We start from the raw sequence: 12631 nt of genomic DNA, 5'->3' as shown, positions 1-12631 counted from the left end.
GGCTGCCCAGGGAAGTGATTGAGTCACCATCCCTGGAAGTATTTAAAAGACGGGTAGATGAGGCGCTTAGGAACATGGTTTAGTGGGCATGGTGTTGTTGGGTTGACGGTTGGACTCTATGATCTTGGAGGTCTCTTCCAACCTTAATGATTCTATGATTCTATGATTCTATGATTCTATGATTCTATGATTATGACATTTTAGAGAATGTCCTTTTCACTCTCTGGGATGTGGCCATTTTCCTATTTTTTGTGACAATGACTAAAATGTCCATATTATTGAATCAGAATAATAGAGTACTAGAAAGGTACTGCAAACAGTTTGTTTCAAGCACTCATTTGCCTTATGGAGTGTTTCTAGCTGCTTCCCTTAAAGACTAGGAGAACCTCTACTGGTTTAAATTGATGTTAGTTAGAGGAGAGTCGATAATAATTCTCCGAAGTAGAAGTTCTTGAAATTACTAAAACACTGTATAACGTCTTTTAAAGCTATTTGCATACCTCTTCTTTGATTATATGAAACTAATATTCAGCTAGGGGACAATCAAATTTGCTGGCAAAAGTCTAGAGGAGGAAACTCCAGATACCGTGCTCTCTTAAAAGCTGCAGTTGTACAAAATGAATTCAACCTTTTTTTATTCATGACTTTAAAAACTTGGAGACTGGTCAGTGTGGATTTGAGCATTGATACTGAATATTCAAGCAACATGCTAGTGAGTTAGGCAGTCAATTTGTATCAGCACTCTAGGAATTGCCACTTTCACTTTAGATTGATCAACTGTATATGATCTTAACCCTGTTGCATGTGGTTTTCTAAACCCTAAAATCCCTGTATTTCATACCCATTCATTCAGAAAACGCATGCTGCAGTAAATATTGTTATTTTACATTGCAGTATACATTAAAAAAACATAATTACTATAGCTACCATTTTATCATGTGATATATCATGCATTAAGATATTAAATTTTTTTTATATTAGTGTTCAAAATAAATATCTAACTTCATGTCAGTATATCTTCAGTTAGAACCAATAATTCAATGGGCACAAATTCTTCAAATCGCTGAAGCATAAACTGAACTTTGATACTCAAATAACTACACCTCTACTTAGTGAAGTGTTTAGTCATTCACATAAATATTAACTTTAATGTGATTTATGCATGCATTTAAACTTAAGTACGTATTTCAATGCACTGATGAATGTGGATTGGATTATGCATTGTGAATACTTAAATATTCTGAGGATTTCGGACCTACATATCTCTTTTGAGCCACTAAATGTCCTCAGAGGCACTCTGTGTGTCCACAGGTTGCAGAATTAAGGAATAAAGCAGATTTGCCTTATAGCTGTCAGTTTGGTAAGATAGACCTAGAGATTGCCTTAACAAATGTGTAATGTCTAAAACAGTCTGAAACACCAGCCTCACAGTTGCTAGGGATTAGGCTGAACAGTATCTTTCCTCAGGTAACCGAATTACCCACAGGGTTTTTTTGGACTGATGCTGGAAATTACAATGGAATTACAAACGTGCCAAGAATTTTTGGGTGGTCTGTCATAAGGCCCTATTTCTCTGATGCTAAGCTGTAAGTACTTTCCTTTGCTTTTCCTCCCTTCCTCTCATCCTCTGGCTTTTATGAGTTCATAAATACTGAACTTCTATTTATCGCCGTTCCCATGGTCTAATCAATTTTTATTTCAGCTTGTAACCTATGCAGCTTGGATGGGAATTTTGCAGTCAGCTCTAAGCTCCTGAAATGAGGAGGTTTATAAAGGCAGTGCTGTCACAGACACAAAACTTGTTGTGAAAAAACTTTTCTGAAAGAAAAACAACAACTAATGTTGTTCTGATGTACAAGCTATAGAAATCAGGATGTTCAGGCAAATATTTTAAAAAAATTTGTTCTTGAATCCTTTATACAGTGAAATTATTGTGAAATTTAGGGGCAGAAAGATGGTTCTTTATGGCAGGAAAATTTTGCTTTAGAGAATATTTTGCATTTGCCCATTTTAAAGAGCCAAATAGATTTCAAGGGTAGAATTTTGTGTGGTTGAATTATGTAGGTGAGCCTTCATGTTTTATGTACCTTAACTAAATTCAGAAAGATCTGAAGGTACACAGTGTCCTTCTTCTGGGAGGTGTCAGGTGTGAAGAGTTTAACTTGTTTTACTAGAAGACCGGAATATGACTGCAAATTGTTCTGTCTAAAGGATTAGAAGCACAGGTCTAAGCAGTCAGGGATAGGTAGTCCAATGGATGGGTAGTCCTTGAAGACTTCCAGAAAGCTTCAGTGTTAAGATGACGAATCCCCAGGTGTGTTTTATCAAGAAAGCTGTAGCAGCACCTGCCATGGTATTGGGAGAATAGAGAGATGGAATTGAAATGTTGCTGTTGCATCTTAACTCACCTTTTAATGAACAAGTTTCCCCTGCATATGCTTGGAGTAAGTGGAAAGCAGGTGCTGGAAGATCTTCCATCTGGAATAACTGCTCAAAATAAGTCACAGGATCAATTTTGTCTTTCTTTGCACCCTAGATTGGGGGTTCAGCTACCATATCCAGTGACATTTATGCCTCCAATGGACTGTACCTGTGTTATTAAGAGTATTGCGAGGTTGTGTTCTTGCCATGGAAAAGCATATGTGTTGCAGCTGTCTTTTCTGCTCTCCCCATGAGCCTTCAACACATCCACTCTGTTTTCTCCAGCACGCCTCTATGTGCGAAAGCTGAATTGTAAAGCATGCCGGTTTCAGCCATCGTAAGGTTGTCATGCATTTTTGTGACTAGATTATCTAATCTAATTATTTTTTAGACCAAGACACAAATATTTTGTTGTTCTGAAGAACAAACTCTTATGTTTAGTGTCAATGTTAGAAATAAGGAAAATTATTAGGTACAAGTCGCTAACTTTTCCTTCTTTTTCAAAAGCCTCTTCCTTTTCTTCAGCTAGGATTCTCCTTTTCTACAGATGAAAAAAGCCTGTCTTCCTTTATTGTTGGCAGCTCTGCACACCTGGAAGTTTGATTGGGAACACATTCTGAAAAGAGATGCTTTGAATGGGTGTTACTCTGTGGAAAGCTAAATCTCCCATAGCTGTTAACTGCCATGCTCTTAGATTAAATTAAACAGTTCGGTGTAACTACTAATAATTTCAATTATTTCCATAATTCCAACTCCAAGGCAGCTTTGTATTTTTAGCTGGCTTAGTCATATCACATGGCCATGACTTTCAAGGCATTGTCCAAGGGAGAGAAACAACTTACTTGGAAAAATCTTATTAGGCTGGAAGGCAGAAGTGTTCTCAGTGACAAGTTCTCCTGGTTGTTTTGCAGCCCCTGCTTGGCTGCCTGTTTGGAAGCAGCCTCCATGCCTTGAACTACAGTGTTTAGGAAAGGACAGGACTTCTTTGGTGTATGGGAAATCTGATAAAGAACAGCAGAGGTCTAAAAGGCCCAGCTAGCCAGGTCTTTGCTTGTTCTTACGTCAGCCAATCCCCAAAATGCCTCATTTTGAAAATACAGAAAACATCTCATTGAAACCTGTGACTTAAATCCTTCCCAGAGCTGGGCATCCTGCCCAGCTCCCGCCATCCTAAAGTCTCTTACAAAAGGGATAAAGACCATGAATCCAGAGAGGGCTGTGAGATTATTGGTCCAACAGACACTCCCTATTCTCTACCTGGATATGAAGCCAGTGTTGACTTAACCCTATGCAGGAGTGTAAAGGTTAGAGGAAACCCCAACCTTACACTGGTTTGTGTTGTTAATGAAATGCTAGAAGACAATGGAAAGCAACTCAAAAGACTGCACAAAAAAGAGAACTATTAATCCTATGTCAATGAACACTTTAACCTGATTCATCCATCGGTCCCACTGTGTGCAAAGTGAGCCCTAATGATGCATCAGTCATTGGCCTGTAACTTGGTGTATAGTTGGGTTTTTTTCTTTCACTTATAAATCTGTCCCAATTCCCATGTTTCTGAGGTTTTAGTCATAAGGCTTACAGCATGTTACAGAAATACTGAGAATTATGCTTGGGCCGGTGGGAAAAGATAGCTTAAAAGAATTTTTCTTTTTCAGTAGCTCTTTAAACCTAAAATTTCACAGACATCATTATTCATATCTTACAGGCCAGATTTATTTTTTTAGATAATCAGTGAGCAGTGCTTGATCTACAAAGATGTTTTAGGGACAGATTGTTACAGGTTAACAGGCTGAGTTCAGAACTTGATACAGTCCCATAAAAACTGGTAGAGGTTACATTGAAGCTAACAGATTCAGTGTAAGTAAGTCTACCACAAAGCTGTAAGAAGGCTGGGTATGTACATTAACTCTCCTGATAAAATTTCTGCAGTATGAGTTTGTTTGTCCTAACATTCACCTTATGCCTTCTGGTGGCAAATTCAGCTATGCACAAAATTATTTCCAGGTGATCTTTTTCATCAGAGAACTGATTGTAGGGGAAGTACATGTGCAAAATGCAGTGGGGTCAGGCTGCCTTCCTTGTAAGGCCCTACAGAATGGTGGGGGCAGCTGAGACCAATCTTGATTTAATCCCAGGAATACGCAGAGGTCTGCTGTTTCATGGAGCAGATGGAAAGACAAAACTGCAAATTAAATGTGAAAGTGAGTGCTGATTCTCACTGTAAATATTTTCTGTTCTGAAGTTGTGGTAAATAAGGAGCAGTGGAATAAGAAAATTATGCAGTTCTAGACGGATACAGATTACAGGCTTTTTAATAGAGGTAATCCTATGATGCCCAGTGAGCATCTGTTGGTTACAAAGTGCTTGGTTAGATTTTCACACACCTTCTCTGTTATGTTTTTAGAACTGTATTTAAAATATTCCTACAAGAATTTGCACTTACAAAACTCTTGCGAGTAGCAGGGCCTTTTATAAGGAGAGAGAGATAATGAACTGCAGTGTCTTAAAGGCCAGATTTTTAAAGGTATTTAAGTGCTTATAGCAATGGAAATTGAATATCTAGATGCTTTTGGAAATCCCTCAAGATGCTTAACTGTGTCTGTAGATGCTTTAATAAATTTGTTCCAAGTGGTTTGCCTAAGGTGCAGTTAGTCACTGTTAGAGAGTTGAAAAGGGAAACTTTCTCTTACTGCTGCAGCCATTAATCATTTTTGCCTTCTTTATGACAAAGTGATGGGAAAATACAGCTGTTTATAGAATCCGATGGAATAGGGAAGAAGTTGCAATGAGTTATAAAAGAAAACTGAAGTTCAACTTTTTCTGAGTAGTAGACTTCTCCTGTAAACTCATGCTTATAACTGTAATGCTTGAAGGTAGCCTCTCACTGTTTGTAAAGTTTCTATAATCACCACATGGTTAATCAAAATTATTTGCCAAATCCTTTCTACAGTGTGGTTGATGATCTGTGAAGTATTAGGTAGCAGGTCTTTGAGAGAATTTGATCTGCTCTATGCATTTTGATAGTAAAAATCACATGCTATTATTTCTCTTTTCTGTTTGATCATAGTTCTTGTTGCAAACCTAGTATCTCATTTGAGTATTTAATGTTTCCAAGTTTGCATTCATTTTTCTTGATATCATCTCATTTACTTACATACACTGGGTGAGTATGAATGCCAGGTGAAATGATTTTTTGTGTATTTACAAAAAATAGCGATACAATCCCCACAAGTAGCTTTTGTCAGTGTAATCTTTTTACCCTGTTTTTCATCATTACTGCATATTCTCAGTTTACTGTTTTTCTCATCAAATGCTTTTGTTTCCATTAACCAGGATGCTGAGAAATTGGCCGGTGAAGAGCATGCCTGGAAAGAAGTCAAAGATGCTGTAAATGAAGTGAGATATCCAAAATCAAAAGAAGGTATCCTTTCAGTGACAGGCTACAGGCTGTCATTCAGTTGTGAAAACAATCCAGAGAGCCTGTTAGTACGCAGTTCATCTTTTGAGATCTATTTCCTAAAGGCTTACATTTTTATGTTGTTTTAAAATGTATTTTTAATTCATTTGATGTTTTAAACGTGTAATATTCTTAACTGTATTAATAATAATAGCCTCTGATTACTTGGACTGGAACTGATTCATGGCAAGGACAGTAGGTATCTAGGATGTGAAGGGATATTTTGGCTTAGGTTTAGACTTCTGCCATCACAGCCTACCACTTCATATAAATCCACTTCTAAATGAAATAAAGCTTAATCTGAAACATTGTTAAATTCTTTGTTCCATTACTCCCGCTGTGAATATTTCCAGGTTCTCATTCTTTGCACAGCAATGACAATAACAGTCAGGTTCACTGCAAACATTACAGAATCATTATAATAAGTTATAATAATAATATATAATAATAATTGATAATTAAGCAAATTGAATGAGATGATCTTGCACTAATAAACAGAACTGGAGCCTAATGGCCATCCTGTAGATATTCAATCCAATTAAAAAAATTAGTGAACAGCAACAACCAAGAAAAGATGAGCAGAAGAGAGGTGGAGATTTCTACTAGAAGATTATGAATATATTGATCCCTCTCTCATGTTAGTCTATTCAGTGGAATTTCACTGACTGTGAATTTGGCCTATTGTAGCAAGATGCCTTACCGTTTTCAGAAACATGGACTTTCTTTGGAGCTAGAGAGAATTAAATCTTCCAGTACTCCTTTTCAGCAGCATAAAAAACAAGCGTGCATAGTGATATTCCAGGCTGGAAACAAGTGATCACAATTTTTATTGTAACAAAAAAAAAAACCAAACAAAAAAATAAACAAAACCCAACTGAGTTTGTTTCTTTCTAATCCAGAAGGATTTGTTTGCTAGCAAAAGGGAAACACTCATCTCATCTAACGTTAATTTTCATATAGTTTCTAGTCTGTCTTAAGTTCCTCTGTAGTCACTGGATTGAGACAGACAATACTGAAATAGAACTTCGGGCATTCAGTTATACTTCAGGGCCCATGTTTTAACCTGAAAGTTAAATTATAGATATGCAACATGCAGTTGTAATCATTTTTATACCGAAAGTATGGAGCTAGAATACTGGCCCTATTTAATGTTCCTATATTTAATTGCAGGAGAAATTGCACCTACTGAATTTTCTAGGGTCTTTAATTAAGATTACTGATTTAACTGATATTTAAAAATGAATCAAACACATTGTAGTAAAAGGTATCAGGACTGGTTGAAAAAATATGTCCTTGTTTTTTGTTCAGCTTCTGTTCTTAGAGACAGGCTATTTGAAATGTGTCATCTTTCCTTCCATTGCACCACAATACCAGTGCTAATTGGCATGCAGTGACGAGTGCAGTACCTGAAGAGGGGGCTTGACGTTTGTCCACTTGCCAAGAATGAATAGAAAACCTTCCTTGCTGACTGAGGCACATAGTCATTAGTTTCTGCAAATGTAATTTTTTTACCAATTTTTTTAGTTCCTGCAGTTGAGAAAGTTAGTGACTTCCAAAACCTGAGCTACTGATTATAACTGATAGTGTTGTAATGCTACATCTGCAGTTAGAGAACTTGAAACAATATGTAAGTGAACTGTCTCAGACCCAAATTCCAGTTTAAGCATACAAATTGAGATGTATAATCCCCAGTGCAAGGGGATTATTGTGCAGAAAAGAATCCCTCTGCATCTCAGGCCACACAACAGTAGCAGAGCAGCTTGAGGGCTGCTCCTCTAGTCTTGGGCAGATACAGGACAGCCAGCTTCTCTTTTGTCCTGTTGCAGCTGGTAGTCGGTTTTCTAATTTGCAATTTATGTACCTGAAAATTTGGTCCCAACAGGTTTCGCAATATAGCACTTCTGCTACTAAATGTTAGTGAGTGAACAAAGCAGTATAATGAGAAGTAAAAGCAGACAGACTAATACTATGCATCATCTAAAATGGTAATCTTTCAAGAATGTCAGTGCTTTGTACTTTCTACAAAAATTGTATCAAGTGGAAATAATATCCCTCATTCTTCTGTTTGTCTGTCCTTAATCAGTTGTAAAGAATACATGGATGTTTGCCAGAGATATAAAGGTTAAGGTGCAATTTTATAGTAACACATTCCTTCCCTTATATGGTTCTTTCAATCCAAGGGCATGAGAGCAATTCACAAATAATTAGTTTAGCCTTGTAACAACCATGCTATAAATCCTGGCCCAGCCACATAGTGGTCACATTCTTAAATTTAAGTCTGTAAATATTCCCATGTTCAGGAAGGACTAATTGCTTCATCATAGGGTTATCATTGTACATTTAAATCCATTGCTGGATTGGGGTGAATAGTATTTTCAGTACTGTTGTGAAGATAACTGCTGAACTTTCTTGAGTTGATTGTATGGAAAGGACTATGATACAAACGATGTTATTACTTTTCTTACTCTAAGTCTACTTTTTTTTTATTTGATTTGTTCTTACTGGTGAGTATGGTACCTTTTTGGTGTTTAGACTGCTTGCATTCTGGGACTCTCATAAAGTCCCAGATGACAGTACTCATTTAAAATCTGGGAGTATTGGTATTCAGCTTAGGTGTGGTCAAGAGAGAGAAGAATCTGGTCCACAGAGAAGTCAAACCAGTGTAGAATGTAATGAAAATACGTGGTTTGTGGTAAGGAATATCCAACTAAAGTGAATGCAAGCCCCATCTTACTTTTCCTGTCTTCCAAACACAGAAAAAAATCTTGTAGCAGTGGAGGTAAAAATCTTCTTTACTGCCAGATCCTTAATTCTGAACTACAGTCAGACATCAGAACTGCGATGCTTTTCTTTCTCATGCATGAAACATGCAGCTGTACATGAAAAAAACAATGCTCTTTACAGCTGTTTCAAGGAGAAAGAAATTTAATTAATTGCAAGAAAAGCATCTAATTTCATGAGAATTCTAAACGAAATCTTGGGCAGCTTAAAAGTATGTGTCATTATTTTAATGTATAAAAAATTAAATTTATTTTATTAGCTGCTAAGACATTTTGTTAAGATACATTTCCATGGATACTTGCCCTTGGGCATAAGATTTGGAGGAGTACCTTAGGTAAACAATAATGTTTCAACAGCTAAATAAAAAGTATTTGAATTTTAGTTTGTTATGTATTAAAATATCCTTTCATGTTGTCATCTTTCTTTTATCCTTTATTGCTGAAATACTGCCTTCTTTAGAAATTGTTTTGCTAAATGTAAACAAAGCATAGTTACTTAAGCTATCACTTCGGAGTTCAAGTATGTTTTCAAGAATTGAAGCAGAATCTGGGATGATGGCAGCTTTTTTATCTTAATGCCCTGTAGCTCTTAATCCTTGCTAACAATGTTTAGAACTTGTATTTTTGTTTGATTAAAGATATTTCTTTAACTAAGGCTAATAACAGAGTGGGAGCAGGTTCTGGCAAGATGCCAGAATCTCTTGAGCGGCAATATGGGTCGTCTTCCAGACACAAATATCTATCAGCTGAAAATGCTTGACTGTGCCATGGATGCCTGTATTAACCTTGAATCCTGGGAAGAAGCTTTATATTATGGCAGCAGGACTCTGGGACCATACAGGTAAGAGATGTAATTGATTCAACTGTTTCCGAAGATGGGGGGAGAGGGGGTTGTCTCATTAAAAGCAAAGATTGTGTTTCATCTAGATGCTCCTTGCTGTTTTTATTTCTTGCTGTACATCGTGCCTTGCTTTCCAGGTTAATGGATGAGGCAGAACTCCCATTCTTCTTCCACAGTCAGGCTGAGAGCAAATAAAATGATAATAGGAACTATAATAATAACTGATTATTAGCTCCTCACTGCTTCATGTGTTCAAATGATGCCCCATCCCTGATCAGAAACTGACTTTCTGGTTCAGACTCCATTGCCATGAGGGTATCAGTGTTTTATGCTGAGTTTAGGTCAAGCTTGAGGGACAGGTAGCTGGCTGAAATAATGTATATTCTCTGTATACTCTATACATAGAGTTTACAGAAAGAATAAAAACAATCTTGCAAAATGCCGTTTCAACTGGAAATGAAAAAGCCCCTGGTCCTTGTTTTGGGAAGGGGCCGAGGTGGTGAAGCACTTGCTGTTGTTCTCTCCTGGTCAGTACTTGCTCCTATGCTATGTGCTGGGAGAGTTTGAGTCTGATGGCCTTTTATCAATAAGGAAGGATGCTCTAGGAGATCCTGCTTCATGTGGTAAGTCTTGAAATTGATTGGAGCCTGGAGCTGTAATGTGGCTTTGGTCATCTAGTGGAGAAAGGGCAGGTGCTGTCTGCTTTGGTCTGTTCTAAAAGCTCTAAGACTCAAATCTTTGGGTTCTAGATATTTGCATTGTTTGTAACTAAATATAAACCTGTGCTGGTTGTCCAGATATAATGTCATTTGTGCATGAATGTTCATTCTTAGTAAGGTATTTTTTAGAGCATCCATTTCTTCTCTGTTTGTTCTTCTGCACTGCGTGATGTTCCGGTACATAGTGTGATGTTGAGAAGTGTGAGGGGCATGCTGGTGCTGAACAGTATGTGCTGCTGTGAATATGAACATCTCAGATTTTACATGTCTTCCCTAATCAAACCAGGATGCCATTAGCATTCAGCATTTTGCCTGAGGAAATTTCATCTGGCAGCCTGTTTCTGAATAAAATTCTGGGCTTTACTTGAGAAACAACACAGCATTTCAGAGCTTTCACTGTAATTAGCGAGAAATCTGCATAGGCTGTGGTACACCAGAGCTGTGGAGAAGCTCAGTGTTCATAATGACTATTACTTCTCGTGGAGGAGGGCATGTGTGCCTACAAATTCTCATATTTCTTCAGGGTGAAATTCACGTCATGCATGTTCCACTTAACCTTTCAAACAGGGCTTATGTAATACTGCAGCAGTACATGCTTCCTGCCAGACCTCTACCGTGTGGCACGCTCCAGATGAACAGAGTAGTCTGCCTGTTTAAATGTTCCCTTATTAAATAAAAAAAAAAACACCTCACTTGTTTTTTTATTTTATAACTTGTTAACTCAGTTCTTCACAACTGAAAACTGAGGATTTTTCCACAGACATTCCCAAGAGCAGAGATTACAGTGAGACCAAGTGCAATTTTACCAGGTAATTTAATAAAGCTTTCTCTGTTTTGCTTACTGAAGTGCACTGTAGATTTCAAGCTGTTTAATGCAGGAGTTTGGAGATGAAGGAAAAGGTTCAACTGTGCATTCAATTAGTATCTCTTAAGGAATGCTATTTACATGAGACATTTGACCTTTTTTGCACCTTGAAGAGCTTGTCCTTGTTCTCTCCCCATCCAAAAGCATTATTTAAGAGAGATTTTCAGTTGTTGTTTTTTCTTTATACCTTCAAGTCATCACTACAAGCTTTGACACACCTGAAACAAAATCCTCAGTTTCTCATTACAACAAATTGTGCCCTAAGCAGCAGGAGAGCAAATCCTAGGAAATCTTTTGGGATGCATTGAATTTCTCCTGTTGAATCAATCTACTGCTTGGCTGCTCCTGCAGTTCCATTATAGCTATCTATTTTCCTTTCCTCAGCTCTGGAAGAAGTATTCATAGAGCTCTCCACAGGGAATCACCTGAGAATTCAAGGGGTCCATATAAATAGGAAATCATTGTTACAACTTTAAAGGCTCTGGAGATTTGGTCAAAAACAATTTTAATTTCAGGTAATGTGTTTATTGTGCATTTTCCATTTCTTTAGCAGCAGGATTAATTTTCAGTGCTGTGTGACAGATTGTATCCTAATGTACGTTTTCATATGATGGTCACTGACTTTTTCAGAATCATCCACTTCATGTAACTGGCAGAGACAGATGGTTAAACTACATAAAACTGATTTGTCATACTGAATACCAACCTCTGTGTTTTAGGTAGTGATGATAACCTGTGAGGAACATTGTTTAGGACCTCTCAAATATTTTTAGAACTTCCAAAAGAAGGGGAGAGATGGCAGCTGTCAAGGTGAAAAGCTGCCTTCTCCTTTTGTGCTGAACCATAACTGTCCACTATTTGTTAAAACCTACAACATGTACTTTCACTGAATAGCCTAAACCAAATGTATCTACATAGCTTTTCTTGTAAATGTCACTTAATAGTCTGTCTGTCCAAAAGCCTTAACAAAAGTTAAGACATTTGCCTAAGTGAAAGCTGCCCCACATCATAGTCAGCACTCAGCAGCTTGCAAAAATAAACTTCCTTTCAAAAATCCTCATGAGCCTTAACCACAGAGTAACAGCATATCAGCAAGAGGTGTTACATGGGTTTGTCATGTCTCAGCACATTCACACTCTGGGCTGACTGCTGCTCGTGAAGGATCGGATTCAGAGATACTGAGTAAGGCAGACTTCCCTTAGATTACTTCTGAGGAAGGTCCCCAGCATTTAGCCCTTAAATTGCAGAGAAGGCGCATATGTTCTGGGGATTGGGTTTGGGTTTTTTTTTCTCTTGTCTCAAGTATTCAGTGCTTACACTGCAGATGAAGAGTGGCAGTATGTGTCTGTTATAAAACTCTGCTAGATGTCCTCAACTATTGTGACAAGAGTAATAGGAGGAAAAGAAGTAACTAAGTGACACCATGGGCCTACTGGATTTAGGAAGCAGAAGGGGCTGGGTAAAGCCGCTGTTGCCTCTCTGGGCTCCTGTGGCATCAGGTCTGCTGAGATTCTGATACAGAGAGGACAAACACATTTGTCTTTT

The 12631-nt window shown here is 37.6% G+C and overlaps 1 protein-coding gene across 1 annotated transcript in view; it reads left to right on the top strand.

The window, feature by feature from the left end:
• The window catches only part of SMYD3 (SET and MYND domain containing 3), a 385279-nt gene that overhangs the window by 325327 nt on the left and 47321 nt on the right, over positions 1–12631 (top strand). Inside the window, exons 10-11 of the mRNA XM_009321269.1 lie at positions 5758–5845; positions 9328–9502. Of these exons, the coding sequence (XP_009319544.1) occupies positions 5758–5845; positions 9328–9502 (263 nt within the window). The remainder of the gene's footprint in view (positions 1–5757; positions 5846–9327; positions 9503–12631) is intronic.

The sequence above is a fragment of the Pygoscelis adeliae genome, unplaced genomic scaffold (genome assembly GCF_000699105.1).
Source record: "Pygoscelis adeliae isolate BGI_AS28 unplaced genomic scaffold, ASM69910v1 Scaffold463, whole genome shotgun sequence".
NCBI lineage: Eukaryota > Metazoa > Chordata > Aves > Sphenisciformes > Spheniscidae > Pygoscelis > Pygoscelis adeliae.
This window is presented reverse-complemented; position numbering and strand designations above follow the sequence as displayed.